General features: G+C 50.3%; 1 protein-coding gene and 1 pseudogene across 1 annotated transcript; one reads left to right on the top strand and one right to left on the bottom strand.

Moving 5' to 3' along the window:
• Positions 1-16,515, bottom strand: part of LOC123101867 (uncharacterized) — a 40,312-nt pseudogene extending 23,797 nt beyond the window's left edge.
• Positions 16,516-16,932: 417 nt separating this feature from the next.
• Positions 16,933-22,055, top strand: LOC123106189 (uncharacterized). Its single transcript, XM_044528413.1, has 6 exons — positions 16,933-17,414; positions 17,983-18,177; positions 18,747-18,941; positions 19,510-19,704; positions 20,303-21,194; positions 21,286-22,055. The coding sequence occupies exons 1-4, from the start codon at positions 17,341-17,343 to the stop codon at positions 19,649-19,651; spliced, it is 606 nt and encodes a 201-aa protein (XP_044384348.1). The 5' UTR covers positions 16,933-17,340; the 3' UTR covers positions 19,652-19,704; positions 20,303-21,194; positions 21,286-22,055.
• Positions 22,056-23,534: the final 1,479 nt, after the last annotated feature.

Here is a 23,534-nt window from a genome sequence, read left to right on the forward strand (position 1 = left end):
ATAATATTGTAGCGGTGCTTAGGCGAAGCCCTGCGACGGTAGTACATCAAGATCGTCACCACGCCGTCGTGCTGACGGAACTCTTCCCCGACACTTTGCTGGATCGGAGTCCGGGGATCGTCATCGAGCTGAACGTGTGCTAGAACTCGGAGGTGTCGTAGTTTCGGTGCTTGATCGGTCGGGCCGTGAAGACGTACGACTACATCAACCGCGTTGTGCTAACGCTTCCGCTGTCGATTTACAAGGGTACGTAGATCACACTCTCCCCTCTCATTGCTATGCATCACCATGATCTTGCGTGTGCGTAGGATTTTTTTTGAAATTACTACGTTCCCCAACAGGGTTGGCATGAATCGAGACTGGGATTTGTCACTCTGTATGATGGAGAGGTATCTCTGGGCCCACTCGGTAAGACATCATCGTAATGAGCTCAATGTGACTAAAGGGTTGGTCACGGGATGATGTGTTATGGAACGAGTAAAGTGACTTGCCGGTAACGAGGTTGAACGAGGTATTGGGATACCGACGATCGCATCTCGGGCAAGTAACGTACCGATTGACAAAGGGAGTTGTATACGGGATTGCTTGAATCCTCGACATCGTGGTTCATCCAATGAGATCATCATGGAACATGTGGGAGCCAACATGGGTATCCAGATCCCGCTGTTGGTTATTGACCGGAGAGTTGTCTCGGTCATGTCTGCATGGTTCCCGGACCCGTAGGGTCTACACACTTAAGGTTCGATGACGCTAGGGTTATTAGGAAGATTTGTATGTGATTACCGAATGTTGTTCAGAGTCCCGGATGATATACCGGATGTCACGAGGAGTTCTGGAATAGTCCGAAGGTGAAGATTTATATATGGAAAGTCATCATACGGTCACCAGAAATATTCGGGGGTATGCCGGTATTGTATCGGGACCACCGGAGGGGTTACGGGGGTCCACCTGCCCCGGAGGGCCTTATGGGCTGTAGGTGGAAGGGAACCAACCCCTAGTGGGCTGGGTTGAAGGAAATAGGCCCTAGAGGCAATAATAAAGTTATTATTTATTTCCTTATATCATGATAAATGTTTCTTATTCATGCTAGAATTGTATTAACCGGAAACATAATACATGTGTGAATACATAGACAAAACAGAGTGTCACTAGTATGCCTCTACTTGACTAACTCGTTGATCAAAGATGGTTATGTTTCCTAACCATAGACATGAGTTGTTATTTGATTAACGGGATCACATCATTAGGAGAATGATGTGATTGACTTGACCCATTCCGTTAGCTTAGCACTTGATCGTTTAGTTTGTTGCTATTGCTTTCTTCATAACTTATGCATGTTCCTATGACTATGAGATTATGCAACTCCTGTTTACCGGAGGAACACTTTGTGTGCTACCAAACATCACAACTTAACTGGGTGATTATAAAGGTGCTCCACAGGTGTCTCTGAAGGTACTTGTTGGGTTGGCGTATTTCGAGATTAGGATTTGTCACTCCGATTGTCGGAGACATATCTCTGGGCCCTCTCGGTAATGCACATCACTCAAGGCTTGCAAGCATTGCAACTAATAAGTTAGTTGCGGGATGATGTATTACGGAGCGAGTAAAGAGACTTGCCGGTAACGAGATTGAACTAGGTATTGAGATATCGACGATCGAATCTCGGGCAAGTAACATACCTATGACAAAGGGAACAACGTTTGTTGTTATGTGGTCTGACCGATAAAGATCTTCGTAGAATATGTAGGATCCAATATGAGCATCCAGGTTCCGCTATTGGTTATTGACCGCAGACATGTCTCGGTCATGTCTACATAGTTCTCGAACCCGTAGGGTCCGCACGCTTAAAGTTCGGTGACGATCGTAATTAGGGTTTTTTGTGTTTTGATGTACCGAAGGTTGTTCGGAGTCCCGGATGTGATCAGGGACATGACGAGGAGTCTCGAAATGGTCGATACATAAAGATTGATATATTGGAAGCCTATATTTGGATATCGGAAACGTTCCGGGTGAAATCGGTATTTTACCGGAGTACCAGGGGGTTACCGGAACCCCCCGGGGGTTATTGGGCCTACATGGGCCATAAGGGAGAAGAGGAGGTCCGGCCAGGGCAGGCCGCGCGCCCCCTCCCCCTAGTCCGAATAGGACAAGGAAGGGGGCGGCGCCCCCCTTTCCTCTTTCTCCCTTCCTCCTTCCTTTTCCAACAAGGCAAGAGGGGGCAGTCCTACTCCCGGTTGGAGTAGGACTCCTCCAGGCGCACCCATAGGGCCGGCCGCACCTCCCCCCTCCCTCCTTTATATACTGAGGCAAGGGGGCACCCCATGACACACAAGTTGATCCTCGTGATCGTTCCTTAACAACGTGCGGTGCCCCTTCCACCATATTCCACCTCGGTCATATCGTAGCGGTGCTTAGGCGAAGCCCTGCGTCGGTAGAACATCATCACCATCATCACGCCGTCGTGCTGACAAAACTCTCCCTCAATGTTTTGCTGGATCGAAGCTCGAGGGACGTCACCGAGTTGAACATGTGCAGAACTCGAAGGTGCCGTACGTTCGGTACTTGGATCGGTCGGACCGGGAAGACGTACGACTACTTCCTCTATGTTGTGTCAATGCTTCCGTTGCCAGTCTACGAGGGTACGTAGACAACACTCTCCCCTCTCGTTACTATGCATCACCATGATCTTGCGTGTGCGTAGGATTTTTTTTGAAATTACTACGTTTCCCAACAGTGGCATCCGAGCCTAGGTTTTATGTGTTGATGTTATGCACGAGTAGAACACAAGTGAGTTGTGGGCGATATAAGTCATACTGCTTACCAGCATGTCATACTTTGGTTCGACGGTATTGTTGGATGAAGCGGCCCAGACCGACATTACGCGTACGCTTACGCGAGACTGGTTCTACCGACGTGCTTTGCACATAGGTGGCTGGCGGGTGTCAGTTTCTCCAACTTTAGTTGAACCAAGTGTGGCTACGCCCGGTCCTTGCGAAGGTTAAAACAGCACCAACTTGACAAACTATCGTTGTGGTTTTGATGCATAGGTAAGAACGGTTCTTGCTAAGCCCGTAGCAGCCATGTAAAACTTGCAACAACAAAGTAGAGGACGTCTAACTTGTTTTTGCAGGGCATGTTGTGATGTGATATGGTCAAGACATGATGCTAATTTTTATTGTATGAGATGATCATGTTTTGTAACCGAGTTATCGGCAACTGGCAGGAGCCATATGGTTGTTGCTTTATTGTATGCAATGCAATTGCGCTGACATGCTTTACTTTATCACTAAGCGGTAGCGATAGTCGTGGAAGCATAAGATTGGCGAGATGACAACGATGCTACGATGGTGATCAAGGTGTCGCGCTGGTGACGATGGTGATCATGAAGGTGCTTCGGAGATGGAGATCACAAGCACAAGATGATGATGGCCATATCATATCACTTATATTTTTTGCATGTGATGTTTATCTTTTATGCATCTTATCTTGCTTTGATTGACGGTAGCATTATAAGATGATCCCTCACTAAATTATCAAAGTATAAGTGTTCTCCCTGAGTATGCACCGTTGCGAAAGTTCTTCGTGCTGAGACACCACGTGATGATCGGGTGTGATAGGCTCTATGTTCAAATACAACTGGTGCAAAACAGTTGCACACGCGGAATACTCAGGTTTAACTTGACGAGCCTAGCATATAACAGATATGGCCTCGGAACACGGAGACCGAAAGGTCGAGCGTGAATCATATAGTAGATATGATCAACACATTGATGTTCACCATTGATACTACTCCATCTCACGTGATGATCGGACATGATTTAGTTGATTTGGATCACGTGATCACTTAGAGGATTAGAGGGATATCTTTCTAAGTGGGAGTTCTTAAGTAATATGATTAATTGAACTTAAATTTATCATGAACTTAGTACCTGATAGTATCTTGCTTGTCTATGTTTGATTGTAGATAGATGGCTCGTGCTGTTGTTCCGTTGAATTTTAATGCGTTCCTTGAGAAAGCAAAGTTGAAAGATGATGGTAGCAATTACACGCACAGAAGAATTACGTCCTGGAAGCACCGCTGGGTGCCAGGCCTGCTGCTGGAGCAACACCAGATGTTATGAACGTCTGGTAGAGCAAAGCTGATGACTACTCGATAGTTCAGTGTGTCATGCTTTACGGCTTAGAACCGGGTCTTAAACGACGTTTTGAACGTCATGAAGCATATGAGATGTTCTAGGAGTTGAAGTTAATATTTCAAGCAAATGCCCGGATTGAGAGATATGAAGTCTCCAATAAGTTCTATAGCTGCAAGATGGAGGAGAATAGTTCTGTCAGTGAGCATATACTCAAAATGTCTAGGTATCATAATCACTTGACTCAACTGGGGGTTAATCTTCCTGTTGATAGTGTCATTGACAGAGTTCTCCAATCACTGCCACCAAGCTAAAAAAGCTTCGTGATGAACTATAATATGCAAGGGATGAATAAAACTATTCCTGAGCTCTTCGCGATGCTAAAAGCCGCGGAGGTAGAAATCAAGAAGGAACATCAAGTGTTGATGGTCAATAAGACCACCAGTTTCAAGAAAAAGGGCAAAGGGAAGAAGAAAGGGAACTTCAAGAAGAACAGCAAACAAGTTGCTGCTCAGGAGAAGAAACCCAATCTAGACCTAAGCCTGAGACTGAGTGCTTCTACTACAAGCAGACTGGTCACTGGAAGCGGAACTGCCCCAAGTATTTGGCGGATAAGAAGGATGGCAAAGTGAACAAAGGTATATGTGATATACATGTTATTGATGTGTACCTTACTAATGCTCGCAGTAGCACCTGGGTATTTGATACTGGTTCTGTTGCTAACATTTGCAACTCGAAACAGGGGCTACGGATTAAGCGAAGATTGGCTAAGGACGAGGTGATGATGCGCGTGGGAAATGGTTCCAAAGTCGATGTGATCGCGGTCGGCACGCTACCTCTACATCTACCTTCAGGATTAGTATTAGACCTAAATAATTGTTATTTGGTGCTAGCGTTGAGCATGAACATTATATCTGGATCTTGTTTGATGCGAGACGGTTATTCATTTAAATCAGAGAATAATGGTTGTTCTATCTATATGAGTAATATCTTTTATGGTCATGCACCCTTATAGAGTGGTCTATTTTTGATGAATCTCGATAGTAGTGATAAACATATTCATAATGTTGAAATCAAAAGATGCAGAGTTTATAATGATAGTGCAACTTATTTGTGGCACTGCCGTTTAGGTCATATCGGTGTAAATCGCATGAAGAAACTCCATACTGATGGAATTTTGGAACCACTTGATTATGAATCACTTGGTACTTGCGAATCGTGCCTCATGGGTAAGATGACTAAAACGTCGTTCTCCGGTACTATGGAGAGAGCAATAGATTTGTTGGAAATCATACATACAGATGTATGTGGTCCAATGAATGTTGAGGCTCGTGGCGGATATCGTTATTTTCTCACCTTCACAGATGATTTAAGCAGATATGGGTATATCTACTTAATGAAACATAAGTCTGAAACATGTGAAAAGTTCAAAGAATTTCAGAGTGAAGTTGAAAATCATTGTAACAAGAAAAAAAAGTTTCTATGATCTGATCGTGGAGGAGAATATTTGAGTTACGAGTTTGGTCTACATTTGAAACAATGCGGAATAGTTTCGCAACTCACGCCACCCGGAACACCACAACGTAATGGTGTGTCCGAACGTTGTAATCGCACTTTATTAGATATGGTGCGATCTATGATTTACCGTTATCGTTTTGGGGTTATGCTTTAGAGACGGTTGCATTCACGTTAAATAGGACACCATCGAAATCCGTTGAGACGACGCCTTATGAACTGTGGTTTGGCAAGAAACCAAAGTTGTCGTTTCTGAAAGTTTGGGGCTGTGATGCTTATGTGAAAAAGCTTCAACCTGATAAGCTCGAACCCAAATCCGAGAAATGTGTCTTCATAGGATACCCAAAGGAGACTATTGGGTACACCTTCTATCACAGATCCGAAGGCAAGACTTTTGTTGCTAAATTCGGAGTTTTTCTAGAGAAGGAGTTTCTTTCGAAAGAAGTGAGTGGGAGAAAAGTAGAACTTGATGAGGTAACTGTACCTGCTCCCTTATTGGAAAGTAGTACATCACAGAAACCGGTTCCTATGACACCTACACCAATTAGTGATGAAGCTAATGATAATGATCATGAAACTTCAGATCAAGTTACTAGCAAACCTCGTAGATCAACCAGAGTTAGATCCGCACCAGAGTGGTACGGTAATCCTGTTCTGGAAGTCATGCTACTAGATCATGATGAACCTACGAACTATGAAGAAGCGATGGTGAGCCCAGATTCCGCAAAATGGCTAGAAGCCATGAAATATGAGATGGGATCCATGTATGAGAACAAAGTGTGGACTTTGGTTGACTTGCCCGTTGATCGGCAAGCAATTGAAAATAAATGGATCTTCAAGAAGAAGACTGACGCTGACGGTAATGTTACTGTCTACAGAGCTCGACTTGTTGCAAAAGGTTTTCGACAAGTCCAAGGGATTGACTACGATGAGACCTTCTCACCCGTAGCGATGCTTAAGTCTATCCGAATCATGTTAGCAATTGCCGCATTTTATGATTATGAAATTTGGCAAATGGATGTCAAAACTGCATTCCTGAATGGATTTCTGGAAGAAGAGTTGTATATGATGCAACCAGAAGGTTTTGTCGATCCAAAGGGAGCTAACAAAGTGTGCAAGCTCCAGCGATCCATTTATGGACTGGTGCAAGCCTCTCGGAGTTGGAATAAATGCTTTGATAGTGTGATCAAAGCATTTGGTTTTGTACAGACTTTTGGAGAAGCATGTATTTACAAGAAAGTGAGTGGGAGCTCTGTAGCATTTCTGATATTATATGTGGATGACATATTATTGATTGGAAATGATATAGAATTTCTGGATAGCATAAAGGAATACTTGAATAAGAATTTTTCAATGAAAGACCTCGGTGAAGCTGCTTACATATTGGGCATTAAGATCTATAGAGATAGATCAAGACACTTAATTGGACTTTCACAAAGCACGTACCTTGACAAGGTTTTGAAGAAGTTCAAAATGAATCAAGCAAAGAAAGGATTCTTGCCTGTGTTACAAGGTGTGAAGTTGAGTAAGACTCAATCCCCGACCAATGCAGAAGATAGAGAGAAAATGAAAGATGTTCCCTATGCTTCAGCCATAGGCTCTATCATGTATGCAATGCTGTGTACCAGACCTGATGTGTGCCTTGCTATAAGTCTAGCAGGGAGGTACCAAAGTAATCCAGGAGTGGATCACTGGACAGCGGTCAAGAACATCCTGAAATACCTGAAAAGGACTAAGGATATGTTTCTCGTATATGGAGGTGACAAAGAGCTCATCGTAAATGGTTATGTTGATGCAAGCTTTGACACTGATCCGGATGATTCTAAATCGCAAACCGGATACGTGTTTTTACTGAACGGTGGAGCTGTCAGTTGGTGCAGTTCTAAACAAAGTGTCGTGGTGGGATCTACATGTGAAGCAGAGTACATAGCTGCTTCGGAAGCAGCAAATGAAGGAGTCTGGATGAAGGAGTTCATATCCGACCTAGGTGTCATACCTAGTGCATCGGGTCCAATGAAAATATTTTGTGACAATACTGGTGCAATTGCCTTGGCGAAGGAATCCAGATTTCACAAGAGAACGAAGCACATCAAGAGACGCTTCAATTCCATTCGGGATTTAGTCCAAGTGGGAGACATAGAAATTTGCAAGATACATACGGATCTGAATGTTGCAGACCCGCTGACTAAGCCTCTTCCACGAGCAAAACATGATCAGCACCAAGGCTCCATGGGTGTTAGAATCATTACTGTGTAATCTAGATTATTGACTCTAGTGCAAGTGGGAGACTGAAGGAAATATGCCCTAGAGGCAATAATAAAGTTATTATTTATTTCCTTATATCATGATAAATGTTTATTATTCATGCTAGAATTGTATTAACCGGAAACATAATACATGTGTGAATACATAAACAAAACATAGTGTCACTAGTATGCCTCTACTTGACTAGCTCGTTGATCAAAGATGGTTATGTTTCCTAACCACAGACATGAGTTGTTATTTGATTAATGGGATCACATCATTAGGAGAATGATGTGATAGACTTGACCCATTCCGTTAGCTTAGCACTTGATCGTTTAGTTTGTTGCTATTGCTTTCTTCATAACTTATACATGTTCCTATGACTATGAGATTATGCAACTCCCATTTACCGGAGGAACACTTTGTGTGCTACCAAACGTCACAACGTAACTGGGTCATTATAAAGGTGCTCTACAGGTGTCTCCGAAGGTACTTGTTGGGTTGGTGTATTTCAAGATTAGGATTTGTCACTCCGATTGTCGGAGAGGTATCTCTGGGCCCTCTCGGTAATGCACATCACTCAAGCCTTGCAAGCATTGCAACTAATAAGTTAGTTGCGGGATGATGTATTACGGAACGAGTAACGAGACTTCCCGGTAACAAGATTGAACTAGGTATTGAGATACCGACGATTGAATCTCGGGCAAGTAACATACCGATGACAAAGGGAATAACGTATGTTGTTATGCGGTCTGACCGATAAAGATCTTCGTAGAATATGTAGGAGCCAATATGAGCATCCAGGTTCCGCTATTGGTTATTGACCGGAGACATGTCTCGGTCATGTCTACATAGTTCTCGAACCCGTAGGGTCCGCACGCTTAAAGTTCGGTGACAATCGTAATTAGGGTTTTTGTGTTTTGATGTACCGAAGGTTGTTCAGAGTCCCGGATGTGATCACGGACATGACGAGGAGTCTTGAAATGGTCGATACATAAAGATTGATATATTGGAAGCCTATATTTGGATATCGAAAACATTCCGGCTGAAATCGGTATTTTACCGGAGTACCAGGGGGTTACCGGAACCCCCCGGGGGTTATTGGGCCTACATGGGCCATAAGGGAGAAGAGGAGGACTGGCCAGGGCAGGCCGCGCCCCCCTCCCCCCTAGTCCGAATAGGACAAGGAAGGGGGGCGGCGCCCCCCTTTCCTCTTTCTCCCTTCCTCCTTCCTTTGCCAACAAGGCAAGAGGGGGGGTCCTACTCCCGGTTGGAGTAGGACTCCTCCAGGCGCACCCATAGGGCCGGCCGCACCTCCCCCTCTCCTTCCTTTATATACCGAGGCAAGGGGGCACCCCATGACACACAAGTTGATCCTCGTGATCGTTCCTTAGCCGTGTGCAGTGCCCGCTTCCACCATATTCCACCTCGGTCATATCGTAGCGGTGCTTAGGTGAAGCCCTGCGTCGGTAGAACATCATCACCGTCATCACGCTGTCGTGCTGACGAAACTCTCCCTCAATGTTTTGCTGGAACGGAGCTCGAGGTACGTCACTGAGTTGAACATGTGCAGAACTCGGAGGTGCCGTACGTTCAGTACTTGGATCGGTCGGATCGGGAAGACGTACGACTACTTCCTCTATGTTGTGTCAACGCTTCCGTTGCCGGTCTACGAGGGTACGTAGACAACACTCTCCCCTCTCGTTGCTATGCATCACCATGATCTTGCATGTGCATAGGATTTTTTTTGAAATTACTACGTTCCCCAACATGGGCGCCATCCCACCCTAGGGCCCATGCGCCTAGGGTTTGGGGGGAACCCTATAGGGGGGCGCCACCCTTGCATGGGGGGCAAGCCCCCTCCCCCTTGGCCGCCCCCCTCTAGATCTCATCTAGAGGGGCCGCCCCCTTCCCCTTGTCCCTATAAATAGAGGGGCGAGGGGAGGGCTGCAGCACCACATCCAAGGCGCAGCCCCTCCCCTCCCCAACACCTCTCCTCCTCCGCGTGAGCTTGGCGAAGCCCTGCCGGAGAACTGCCACTCCATCACCACCACGCCGTCGTGCTGCTGTTGGAGCCTTCTTGCTCAACCTCTCCCTCCTCCTTACTGGATCAAGGCGCGGGAGACGTCACCGGGCTGCACATGTGTTGAACTCGGAGGCGCTGTTGTTCGGTGCTTAGATCGGATTCGGCCGCGATCTGAATCGCTACGTGTACGACTCGTGCAACCGCGTTCTTGCAACGCTTCCGACTCGCGATCTTCAAGGGTATGAAGATGCACCCCCTTCTCTCTCGTTGCTAGTTACTCCATAGATTGATCTTGGTGATGTGTAGAAATTTTTAATTTCTGCAACGATCCCCAGCACTCCCTCCCTGGCTCGGGCTGTGCGCCCCCCGTCCCTTCACACCCAGGCTCCTCCGCCGGCCCCCGCTGCCAAGAAATATGTGCCACCCCACGCATCTGGCTCCCCGGCGCCCACCGCGGCTGCCGCCCAGTGCGGCGCCCCCTCCCACGGCCGTCAAGGCCCCGCCAAGAATAAGAAGCGCCGCGGTCAGGGCCGTGGCAACCTGACCCACCTTCCCCCGCCGGCCCCGGGCTCCTCCTCCGCTCCGGGCCCCGTCTCCAACCGTCCTCACCCCTTGCTTCAATTGCGGGGTGGAGGGACACTCGCAAGTCAACCGCGTCAACCCTCAGTGCTGCTACATATGCAAGGATCCCGGGCATCCCGCCCTTCTGTGCCCGGACCGTCCGGTGTCGTCGGAGCTCATGATGTACGACCACGGTATCGAGGGGCTGGGCTTCTTCCACCTTGAGGTCCGCGACCTCCCGCTGCCCACCCCCTCGCTTCAGGCAGTCGTCACGGTGGTCGACGGGGTGGCCTCCCCGGAGATGATCGAGGCTGAGCTCAACCACCTCTACCGTCGCCAGTGGGACTGGGTGGTCACTCCTACCGCAGGTCACATCTTCACTGTGGTCTTCCCCGACACCGACAGCTACGGCTACGCCACGCGTAGTGGCCGGATCACCCTCGCCCTCAACCAGCTCGTCGTCGACATCACCGAGCCGGTCCCTGACGCCCCGGCGGTGGCCGTCCTGGATACGGCTTGGCTCCTTGTGGGCGGCCTCCCCGACATCGCCCGGTCTGAGCTCGTCATCCGCCAGATGTCCAAGATTCTGGCCAAGGTGGTGGTGGTGGATGAGCTCTCCCTCCGCAAGGAGGAGGAAGTCCGGGTCAAGGTCAAGTGATTAGACTCCTCCAAGATCCATGCTACCGTTCGCGTGTTGTTCAATGACCAGGGCTACGACCTCAAGATTGCCCCGAGCCCCCCAACCACGTCGGCTGTCCCCGCTTCACCGACGATGGTTTCCCCGGTGGCAACCCGGGGACCGATGGAGACTACCACGGCGGCCACCGCCCCTGCTCTCGCCGGTCAGAGGACGAGGGGGGATCGGAGGACTCACACTCCCGGTCCCAGTCTCGCTCTCCTTCGCCTCCGGCCGCCGGTGGGTGCGTCAGGATGCACCGGGTTTGCTCCTCGAGGCTCCTCTCGACTCGATGGCCGAGTCCCCTGAGGCCAGTGATGCCTCCATCGTGGGCTTGGTCGTCTGCCTCGGGTCCTCTCCTCGCTCCCCCGTTCCCACCGGGCCGTCGCTCCGCCGCTCTCCCGTTCCATCGTCGCGTCCTGACCCGCCCTCTCTTCTCGCCGAGGTGGAGGTGACATCCCCGGCTCCCTCCCCTGGCGCTGTGGTCGCCACCGCTCCGTCGGGCCCCATCTGCGACCCGCTGCCAGCGTTGGGCCTCAGCGCTGCCGAGGCGACTCCGACTGTCACCGCTCGCCCGCGCCCCCCCTCGTGGCCGCCTCCGGTCGCGGCTCCCCCTCAGCTCGGGGTTCCTCTCGTGGACCCGGCTCCGCTCATTGTCTCCCCTGCACCACCCCTGCCGAGCCCGCCTCCGACTCCGATGCCCCCTGGATGTGGGCTCCCTCCCGCGGTAGTCCTCGGCACGGATGTGGGGACTCGGGTGACCACCCCCTTGGCCGCCCAGCCCCCCTCCGCATGCCGCGGCCTACTCTCGTCGCGGGCGCTCGACCTCCTCTCCGGTGGCTGCCTCCCGCCGGAGCGCTCGGCTTGACGCAGCGCGCCCCGAGGGGAGCCCCGCGATGCCCATCCACGAGCGGGCGGAGCTTCGGGCGGCTGCCCGGAACCTGGAGCCAGGTACGCCTGCAGTCCCCCCTCGGCATCTTCTTGTTCATTCTCTGCTCTAGAGTCGGTTCCGCTCGGCCACCTCGTGAAGGTTGCGACTGATTCCACGATCATCTTCTAGGGGGAGGTTGCCCCCCCTTAGTCCAGATTGAGGCCATTAGGGCCCGTGAGATCCTCGATGGTCGGCTCACGGAGGCCCGAGCAGCTCTGCTCGCTATGCCTGCCCCGTTGAACGCGTTAGGGGATGTTGTCCCCCCCTTCCTCGGTGGGCCGGTGGCACCCCCTATCCATGGCAGATCTCCGGGGCCGCACCCACTCTCGCACTGCTGCTCTCCGCGCCCAAAGCACTTCTCGTGTCCTGGAGTCAAGCAGCCCCTCAATGGTTGCTTGATGCGGGCCCTCTTCTAGAACATCCGTGGCTTTGGCCACGATTGTCGCCGCCGCCAACTAATCGAGTACATGCGTGATGAACACATTGACATTGTCGCCATCCAAGACACCATGCGCACGGAATTCTCCCTCCCCGAGCTCGACCGTCTTAGCCCCCACCTGGAGCTCGGGGCATTCCGGTGGCATGCTGTTAGGAGTGAAGGATGCCACCTTTGAGGTTGGCGGTATGGACCAGGGACAATTCTTTGTTAGCATGGAACTTTATGAATGCTCCCTCAACTTCAAGTGGGAGGTTATTGTTGTTTACGGCCCCGCCGACCATAGCTGGCCCGCTTCCTTCCTTGAGGAGATCCACCGGAAGGTCTCGGCTGCTTCGCTTCTGGTGGTGGTTGGGGGCGATTTTAACCTCATGCGTTTCTCGGAGGACAAGAGCAATTCGCACGTCAACTTTGCGCGTATGCAAATGTTCAACGACTGCATTGCTGACCTTGGGCTCCGCGAAAAAGATAGGGTTAGTGCCAGGTTCACCTGGACCAACCCCCAGGCCGCTCCGACTCAGTCCGTCTTGGACCGGGTCCTAGTTTCCCCGGAAAGGGACCTCCGCTGCTCTCTTGCTTCCCTCCGGGCCATCACTCGGATCGGTTCCGACCACGTTCCCCTCCTCCTCTCTTCCGCTGACGAGCATCCCCCGATTCCTCCTCGATTCCAGTTTGAGACATTTTGGTCGTCCCAACCCGGCTTCGTCAAGGTCGTGGCCGCTCGCTGGGTGGAGGCTCGCGTCCATTCCCAGTCCTTGTCTCGCCCCCCCTCCGCCATCGACTCGTGGCATCTCTGTGCCAAGCGCGGCAGACAGTTCATGAAGGGGTGGGGCGCCAACTTGGGTCACTACCTCCGCAAGCGGAAGAAGGCCCATCTGTCTGCTATTCAGGCCCTCGACCTGCGCGCCGACGCCACCGGCCTTTCTCCTAAGGAGTGGCTTTCCCGGTATGACCTGGAAGACCAACTCTCGATCATCTACTCCGACAAGGAAGCTTACTGGCGTGTGCGCGGGGCTCAGAAATGGGTATTGAAGGGTGACACCAATACGGCGTACTTTCAGGCCATCGCGAATGGTAGGCGTAGGCGCAACACCACCCCCCTTCTCTGGGATGGGCCGACTCTACTGCAGTCCCCACGGGACATTAGGTCCCACATTGACGGCTTCTATAGGTCTCTGTTCGCAGCCGCTCCTTGGAGCGGCTTATCCCTGGCCCTGGATTGTTGATCCGGCCGCCAGCTTGTCACGGATGAGGAGAATGCGGCCCTCACGGCCCCCTTCTCGGAGGGTGGGGTTTGGGCCGCCATCAAAGGCATGAACCCTACCTCGGCCCTGGGCCCGGATGGCCTGCCGGTTAAGTTCTTCCAAGCCTTCTGGAATGTGATCAAGCCGGAGGTCATGGCCATCTTTGATGAGTTCTATGTTGGTTCCACGGGCGCCTCAACTACGGGACGATCTCGCTTATCCCCAAGGTTCCTGGGGCGGCTGACATCCGTCAATTTCGCCTCATCACGATGATAAATGTGATCTTTCGTATTCTGGCAAAAGGGTACGCCAATAGGGTGACCCTGCTCGCTGACCACATTACCCACCACAACCAATCGGCCTTCATCCAAGGGCGATATATCCTGTATGGGGTGCTAGTTCTTCACGAAGTACTCCATGAGGTCCGGTCCAAACACCTCAAGGCAGTCTTCTTGAAGATAGATTTCCATTAGGCCTATGACACTGTTAGTTGGCCCTTCCTTCGGGAAGTTCTCCTACGGAAAGGTTTTGATGACCGGTGGATCTCCAGGGTGATGCAGATGGTCTCCTGTGGCCGCACTGCCGTGAACATCAATGGGGAGATTGGCCCCTACTTCCCCACTCTCTGTGGGGTGAGGCAGGGTGACCCTTTCTCCCCATTCCTGTTCAATATGGTGGTGGACGCACTGGCTACCATCCCGGACAAGGCTAAGGCGGCGGGCCATATTCGTGGGCTCCCGCCCCACTTGGCCGGTGGCACCGGCATCTTCCTGCTCCAGTACGCTGACGATACCATCATCATGGTCGAAGGGTCGAACGTGGACATCGCTAACCTTAAGTTCCTCCTCCTCTGCTTCCAACAAATGTCTGGACTCAAGATCAACTTCGACAAGAGTGATGTGATGGTGATGGGCTACTCTCCGTCCCAACTCCTCGCTCTCTAGTCTCCTCTTGTTCCTCATGAGCTTCTACAACCTACACGAAACGCTTCACCACGAGATTGCCAAGGTCCAATCCCGCTTCTATTGGGCCGGGGACAATAACAAACAGAAATACCATATGGTTAGTTGGCCCGACATCTATAAGCCTCGGGAGCAAGGTGGCCTCGGTATCATGTGCTCGAAGTGCATGAATATCGCGCTTCTTTCCCGCTGGCTTTGACGCATCTCGCAAGGGCATGGTGGGCTGTGGCTAGACATCATCTGAAATAAATACCTGCGTGGCCAACCTTTGGCCTTCTGTCAACGGTCTGGTGGATCCCAATTTTGGCAGTCTATCATTCAGTTGCTCCCCGTTCTCCATATTGGGACCTCCATATCGGGCGGATCGGGTTCAGCTACCTTGTTCTGGTTTGACTGATGGGAGGGGGACTCGCCCTTCATGGCTCGGTTCCCCGATCTCTTCTCCATCGTTTTCGTCCCGACGATCTCCGTTGAACGGGCCCTTATTGACTTAGGGCGCCTCATGTTCTAGAGGCCATTTGGGCCTCCGGAAACTGCCGCTTGGTAGGAGCTTCTTGATTGCATCGCCATCCATGAGCCGGCTATCCATGCTAGCCCGGACGAGGTTCGGTGGTGCCTTGATCCATCGGGCCAATTCTCCACCAAGTCCCTTTACTCGGCCATCGCTCCCTCCTTTGCTCCATCCCCCCTCCTAGCGGTGTGGCCCATTCGTGTGACTCTGAAGATCCGGATCTTCATGTGGCAGTGGATTCGCGGTCGGCTCCCGTCTGGGGTGGAGGTCCGCAAGCGCAATGGTCCAGGCTCCGGTCTTTGCCCGCTCTGTAGTACCCCCGAGGACTCAGACCACATCTTCTTCATCTGCATGTCTGCCCAATTTTTCTGGGGCTGTTTTAGAGAGGCTGTGGGTGGAGATTGGTGCCACACCAACTTCCCCGACCTCTTCGCCGAACTCCAGACCTCCCCCCTGCCCACTCGCCACGTTAGGTGGCTTGAGATTGGGGCTCTCGCGTGGACCCTCCGGACGATTCACAATTAGCTTGTGATTCAGCGCACTCCGCTTCGACGGGCTACTCACGCTCTCTTCAAACTCGCCACGTTATTTGCAGCTCTGGCGGCCGCATAGCCGCCCTCGGGACCGGGACGCCATCTCCGCCTTCATCGCCGTCATTCGATCGATGGCCGTCCGCCTGTCGCCGCCGCCCCCTCCGCCTCCTCCAGAGCCTGATTAGGTGTTTGGCGAGCTCTTGTCCTTGGCCTCGGGCTTGGCCGTGCTTTTCTTTTGTTGTTGTTGTTTTTGGGCTTGTTGAGCTATGCCCTCGGCAGTACCTTAATTTGGATCTCCTATTGTGTGCCTTGGGTGAGTGTGCTCTGAACTAGACCATGTATGTGTGCTCTGGGCGGGTTGCTTTATTTATAAAGCGGAGCGAAAGCCTTTTTCGGTAATAAACCAGGACGGAGGTAGTACCATGGAACAAGGGGCCCTTTTTCCAGAAATTTGTATCCGGACCTGTTGAAATCCGCTCTCACGGGAGTCGAACCTAGGACCTGGGGCGCTACTAAGGGCACTGGAACCACTAGGCTACAGGCGCGTTTGCTCATGTGTGTAATCTTCTACTCCCTCCGGTCCATATTAGTTGTATTAAAGCAGTGACAGTTAATATGGATTGGAGGGAGTACAACATTTTTACTACCCTCGGCAGTTGCTCTAATGTTGCGTGTGCATTTGTCCAGAATAACATGAGAGCAGGAAAAGTCTGTTTATCATACTAGGGAAGTTGATTAGGCATTTCCTTTCCCGGCCTGGCAGAAAAATTAAAGGTGTATGGTCTCTGTTTTTGAGAGAAAAAGTGTATTGCTATCTAAGATGGCTACGGATTCACTAAATAATAATAAAAAATCATGTTCCTATATCCATCTTTGAAATTCATCTTTATGAGAGCATTACCATATAGTCATATTATCTAGACCATTGTATGGACATATCTGGTAGTTGTGTGGCATTGAATGTGGCTATATACAAGCTGTAGAAAATAGAGTATTTGCGGGTGAAGCGTACAGCGTGGGTCGTGGGGCAGGCCATACGCGGACACACGACCGTATGCTGACAGTGCCCTGGCCCGCATGCAGGTAACGCCCGTGACTATACCTGGACCGCTGGTCCTTGTCTCGAGGTATATCTGGACTATAGTCCAGAATTTTTTCCTTTTGCCGCGTAGCCAGTCTTTTTTGCGCCATGGCCAGTCTCGTACCCTCAAATCCCCTCCCCCTGATTTTCAGAATTTCCGAATTTAATGCGCAGCGGCTCGGCGGCGACTGAGAGGATTCGATTCGGCATCGGCGCCGGCGCCGGCGGGGCGATGGGGGCCAGAGGGATCGATGATTTCCCTGTGGATCCAATACGCATCTGTATTCTGTGGTGGCCGCGCGAGCTCATCCATGGTCCTTGACTCCCCCCGGCGGTGCGCCGTGTCTTTTTTCGTCGTGTGTGCAGGTTGCTGATCTTCCAGGAGGCGCCGCGCGGGAGCACGGTTGGGAGCAGGGGAGGAGATGTGCCGCGGGATTCATCTGTGGCTCCGCACAACAACTGCGTGGATTACGACGGCGATGGGAGCATGGAGAATGGCCCAGCGGAGTCGGGGGAGTCGGCCGTCAAGCCGGCTCCACGGTCGCCGGACTGGATGAAGAGGTACAAGGAAGCAAATTCTTCTGAATGTTTTAACCCGTAATTCGTTTTCAACCTGCTGTTCTGTTCTGGTAATGGTGATGTTGTGTAAAATAACCAAAAATTCAGTGGTGCTCTCTGTGTCTATTACCACCAGAGCCAGTCAGCCAGAGGATTCATCCCATAAAAAATGTAGGGGGAAAGGGGTTGAGCCAATTGAGTGGTGCGCCCCATGAATTGCTTCTGTATTAGACAGTACGGGATTGCTTTGTTTGTCTAGTGCCTGTGGTTTGTTTAGGATCCCCGCTACCACAGAGATTAGAAAAGATTTTGAATTAGTGCTACCGTATCGTTACGCATGAGGCATGACCAGCAGGCAAGTGTGGGCGGTTTTGGGGAGGGAGGGATGTTTGTTGTCTGGCTTTGTTTCTGTCGCATATGTTCACCATCCATCCCATCTAGGGGCCAGAGGGATCGATGATTTCCCTGTGGATCCGATACGCATCTGTATTCTGTGGTGGCCGCGCGAGCTCATCCATGGTCCTTGACTCCCCCCGGCGGCGCGCCGTGTCTTTTTTCGTCGTGTGTGCAGGTTGCTGATCTTCCAGGAGGCGCCGCGCGGGAGCGCGGTTGGGAGCAGGGGAGGAGATGTGCTGCGGGATTCATCTGTGGCTCCGCACAACAACTGCGTGGAGTACGACGGCGATGGGAGCATGGAGAATGGCCCAGCGGAGTCGGGGGAGTCGGCCATCAAGCCGGCTCCACGGTCGCCGGACTGGATGAAGAGGTACAAGGAAGCAAATTCTTCTGAATGTTTTAACCCGTAATTCGTTTTCAACCTGCTGTTCTGTTCTGGTAATGGTGATGTTGTGTAAAATAACCAAAAATTCAGTGGTGCTCTCTGTGTCTATTACCACCAGAGCCAGTCAGCCAGAGGATTCATCCCATAAAAAAATGTAAGGGGAAAGGGGTTGAGCCAATTGAGTGGTGCGCCCCATGAATTGCTTCTGTATTAGACAGTATGGGATTGCTTTGTTTGTCTAGTGCCTGTGGTTTGTTTAGGATCCCCGCTACCACAGAGATTAGAAAAGATTTTGAATTAGTGCTACTGTATCGTTACGCATGAGGCATGACCAGCAGGCAAGTGTGGGCGGTTTTGGGGAGGGAGGGATGTTTGTTGTCTGGCTTTGTTTCTGTCGCATATGTTCACCATCGATCCCATCTAGGGGCCAGAGGGATCGATGATTTCCCTGTGGATCCGATACGCATCTGTATTCTGTGGTGGCCGCGCGAGCTCATCCATGGTCCTTGACTCCCCCCGGCGGCGCGCCGTGTCTTTTTTCGTCGTGTGTGCAGGTTGCTGATCTTCCAGGAGGCGCCGCGCGGGAGCGCGGTTGGGAGCAGGGGAGGAGATGTGCTGCGGGATTCATCCGTGGCTCCGCACAACAACTGCGTGGAGTACGACGGCGATGGGAGCATGGAGAATGGCCCAGCGGAGTCGGGGAAGTCGGCCGTCAAGCCGGCTCCACGGTCGCCGGACTGGATGAAGAGGTACAAGGAAGCAAATTCTTCTGAATGTTTTAACCCGTAATTCGTTTTCAACCTGCTGTTCTGTTCTGGTAATGGTGATGTTGTGTAAAATAATCAAAAATTCAGTGGTGCTCTCTGTGTCTATTACCACCAGAGCCAGTCAGCCAGAGGATTCATCCCATAAAAAAATGTAGGGGGAAAGGGGTTGAGCCAATTGAGTGGTGCGCCCCATGAATTGCTTCTGTATTAGACAGTACGGGATTGCTTTGTTTGTCTAGTGCCTGTGGTTTGTTTAGGATTCCCGCTACCACAAAGATTAGAAAAGATTTTGAATTAGTGCTACTGCATCGTTACGCATGAGGCATGACCAGCAGGCAAGTGTGGCGGTTTTGGGGAGGGAGGGATGCTTGTTGTCTGGCTTTGTTTCTGTCGCATATGTTCACCATCGATCCCATCTAGGGGCCAGAGGGATCGATGATTTCCCTGTGGATCCGATACGCATCTGTATTCTGTGGTGGCCGCGCGAGCTCATCCATGGTCCTTGACTCCCCCCGGCGGTGCGCCGTGTCTTTTTTCGTCGTGTGTGCAGGTTGCTGATCTTCCAGGAGGCGCCGCGCGGGAGCGCGGTTGGGAGCAGGGGAGGAGATGTGCTGCGGGATTCATCTGTGGCTCCACACAACAACTGCGTGGAGTACGACGGCGATGGGAGCATGGAGAATGGCCCAGCGTAGTCGGGGGAGTCTGCCGTCAAGCCGGCTCCACGGTCGCCGGACTGGATGAAGAGGTACAAGGAAGCAAATTCTTCTGAATGTTTTAACCCGTAATTCGTTTTCAACCTGCTGTTCTGTTCTGGTAATGGTGATGTTGTGTAAAATAACCAAAAATTCAGTGGTGCTCTCTGTGTCTATTACCACCAGAGCCAGTCAGCCAGAGGATTCATCCCATAAAAAACTGTAGGGGGAAAGGGGTTGAGCCAATTGAGTGGTGCGCCCCATGAATTGCTTCTGTATTAGACAGTACGGGATTGCTTTGTTTGTCTAGTGCATGTGGTTTGTTTAGGATCCCCGCTACCACAGAGATTAGAAAAGATTTTGAATTAGTGCTACTGTATCGTTACGCATGAGGCATGACCAGCAGGCAAGTGTGGGCGGTTTTGGGGAGGGAGGGATGTTTGTTGTCTGGCTTTGTTTCTGTCGCATATGTTCACCATCGGCAGGCTGGTCCGCCGATGATTTTTTTCTTCTAGTTTTTTGCACGTAATGCTTGCAATCATTATTTCCGCATGGGCGTCTATGGGGTGGGGGAAATTCTGAAAACAATCAGGAACTGGTTTCACTGATGTTTGGTGTTTGATTTTTGTGGGTGTGTTGTTTTTCACGCAGAGTTCGTGCGGGCACTATTCCTACATAAAGAACACCCTGCCTGGGAAGGATGGGGGCCCTCAAAAAATCTAAAGGGGCTTTGCGGAGCGAGACAGAGAAGAGGTTGTCAAGCCATAGTTAGGCACCACATTTGACACGTTGACGGAAGCGTACGACTTCTACAATCTATACTCATGGGAACTTGGTTTCGGTATAACGTATGGCAAAAGCCGACTGAACCCAGGCAAGCAGAAGACAAATGCAAGAGATAGTGTGTGGTTGCTCGGTAAGGATGCAGAACTGAAATGAATTTAGACAAGAAATACAGGTGATAAAGAGCACACTGTCAGATACAGTCCACCGGTGATTTAAGTGGCACATCTTGAAGGCTAAAGAAAGTTTGGGGGTTCTGCACGGGAATAGAAAATGAATTTAGAGAGGAGTTTCATAAAGTCATAAACCATATGCTCACAGTGGACGAGATCGATCGAGGAAGCGTGGTCTCAGCTACTGGAGAAGTACGACCTGAAGGCACACTCGTACATGACGCAGATTTTTGAGATAAGAGAGAAGTGGGCGAAGTCATATTTCAAGGGAATTTTCTGTGTGAAGATGACAAGTACCTAGAGGAGTGAGAGTGTGAACCATATGCTGAAGAACTATGTGCCCTCCGGCTCTCCAATGCATAAGTTTGTTAGGCAGTACATGCTGTTGCAGTTTGATCGTCAATCAGATGAGAGTTATGAAGAGAAGAAAACTAAAATCGTAAGTGCAGCTTCATTGAGAAAGAAACGGTAGAGACATGAGAAGTGGAGCTAGGTGGTTTTCCTAGTAAAAATGACCGGTAATGGTTCAGAGTTTGGGTGAGAATGCGGGCTTTTTGAGCACATAGGTGTCTTGTCATATACTTCAGGTTCGTGCATGCCAGGCTCACACAAAACTTTGTTTCTTCAAGGCAGTTTCTGGATGTTGGTTAACTCTTTCGTGGTTGGCTTCATTTTCAGGTGATGGATTCCTTGGCATGACAAAGGTGTCGGATAAGCACATTGTGAGAAGGTGGACCAACGATGGTCGAGACATACTGCCAGAGCACTTGCATCACTACCAGTGCGATCAGCTTGGTGCCACGCCCCTGACATGTATGTGCAGGCATTAGAGTTGATCCGGTTGGGAGACGCCAGTGTGGAAGCTTAACACTGATGGGACTCTTCAATAAAGCTATGAAGGCGATGGCTCCTTTCGACCAGGCGAGGAATGGGCTGGGACAGGAGGATCGTGTCAGTGGCAAGAAGCAAGGCAATGTCGATGAAAAAGAAACCAAGGCTAGCGAGGATGAGTATGTCGTGCTGCCGGGGCATAGCAATCCTTTGGTTGGCCTGGGAGCGCCGTCGAAGAAGAAAAGTGCAGGGAGGCCGACAAACGCAAGAGGCCAGGCACCTTACGAAGGAATGAGTAAGAGTAGATTCTGTTGCATCTGCAAAATTCAAGGCCACAAACGAACAACTTGCCCACAGAGAGGAGACGTTCCCAAAGTTCAGAGGAAAGAAGCAAAACTGCAGCAAGTGTGGTGTCACTGGCCATCAGAAGAACACCATGCGACAGGCCAGCGGGAAAAGTTGTTCAGGGTGTACTGTTGTACTAGCAATTAGGACCAAAAGTGGTTGTAGAATGCACATGTCGTGCGTGTGATGTGAACGTTAATGGACTATTATCATGGTGATAGGATAACTAAATCTGTTACTTCTGTTGTGGTAAATACAAATTTTGAAATGCATAAGCAAGTAGGGGGGCAGCCAGTGCCACACGGTTGGTATGCGTGCGGTGGGAGAGTCAGTAAGTTTGAATTTTCAAAATTTGAATGTGAACAGGATGCCTGTGATGTGGCGGGTAATGGTTTGAATAGAAGCTGGAGGGGTCACGCGACGGCCAAGCAGACCAGGTGCTACAGGGCTTCGGTCCATGAGAAATGGATGACGGTCGAGACCGTAGTGGACTAAAGTGAGCCACCGCATTAATGGATAGTGGACAGGTGACAGGGGCACCGTTTGATAAATAATTCACCGCTGCAATATCACGCTAAATACAGCTGCACGCAGCAATCCAGAAGAGGACCAACGGCTTAGATAGTACTATCATATGCTAGTACGAGCCATTTCGAATTTTCGCTTCTTTATAGGATTGGATGGCGTATTACTTTCTTTTCACACAAGTTGAAAGACAGTACACTGAACTGCACATGCTTTTTTCTTCTTCTGATGAAACATCTTTCAAATTTCCTTCAAAAAAATTGCACATGGGTGACTATTAGAGCTGTACAAAGGATGGAAAATATTTGACGGAAGAAATCTTACTGAAAGGCATCCACTTGGATGGCCAGTGAACATTGACAAGAACTAGTGTGGCGGAAATTTGCAGCTGCCCATAATATGTTAGCCTTCTCTCTTCTGAAGTTCTTCTCAACCGCGATATGAACCTCTTCTTGATCCATCTTTCTTGCTCCCTACATATACCATTAAAAATCAAGAATTAACATCAGATCTTGATTCTGCTTTTGCTATCTTGTTCAGCAGAACCTGAACCATGGAAGCCCCACCTCAAACAAGAAAAGGTGAAGATATCTGGAAGCATTCTAAAAGGCTTACGAAAGTACCTAATTGTGCTGCATCACTTTTCATCAACCCAGGGGCATCTTTTCCCTTTTGTGCCTTTGCTCTTCCTAGGAAGTGTCATCTCATAGAATGCCTAAAGGAGAGGCTCTGATAGTGGTTTTAAATAGTGGCCTTGGATTTGGTCTTCCTCTGACTGTATCCAGCAGCAGTCAGCACACTATCAGGTCACTCTCTTGCTTTGGGTCCCAAGTTTGTTTACCCATTGAGCAGCCGTTCCAATTTAGAAATGACCATGCTGATAATAATTTGTTTTTTTATTGGCAGGAAAACTTGTCTGATTCGGGTGAAATTTCCGTGAAATTTCCACTACTTCCAAGGAACTGTTGTACATGCCTGCCCCTCATTGACTGACTTTTGATGCGTAGCAACGAAGTCGTCTAATTAGATGGTGATCATCCCATCTCCCTGGCCAGCAATGCCCCTCAAAGGGTTGCTTTCAAGATGCGTAAATGTCGTCCAGCACATATAGTTTTGATATGATTAGACGTACGCAATAATGCTCGTTCTCTGGAGGTGGCTTCACACAATTCTTGTTCTCAAGTTGTCTATATAGTAATGTACATCAAGGAATCTCCTGTTTTTTA

This window comes from Triticum aestivum, chromosome 5A (assembly GCF_018294505.1).
Source record: "Triticum aestivum cultivar Chinese Spring chromosome 5A, IWGSC CS RefSeq v2.1, whole genome shotgun sequence".
NCBI lineage: Eukaryota > Viridiplantae > Streptophyta > Magnoliopsida > Poales > Poaceae > Triticum > Triticum aestivum.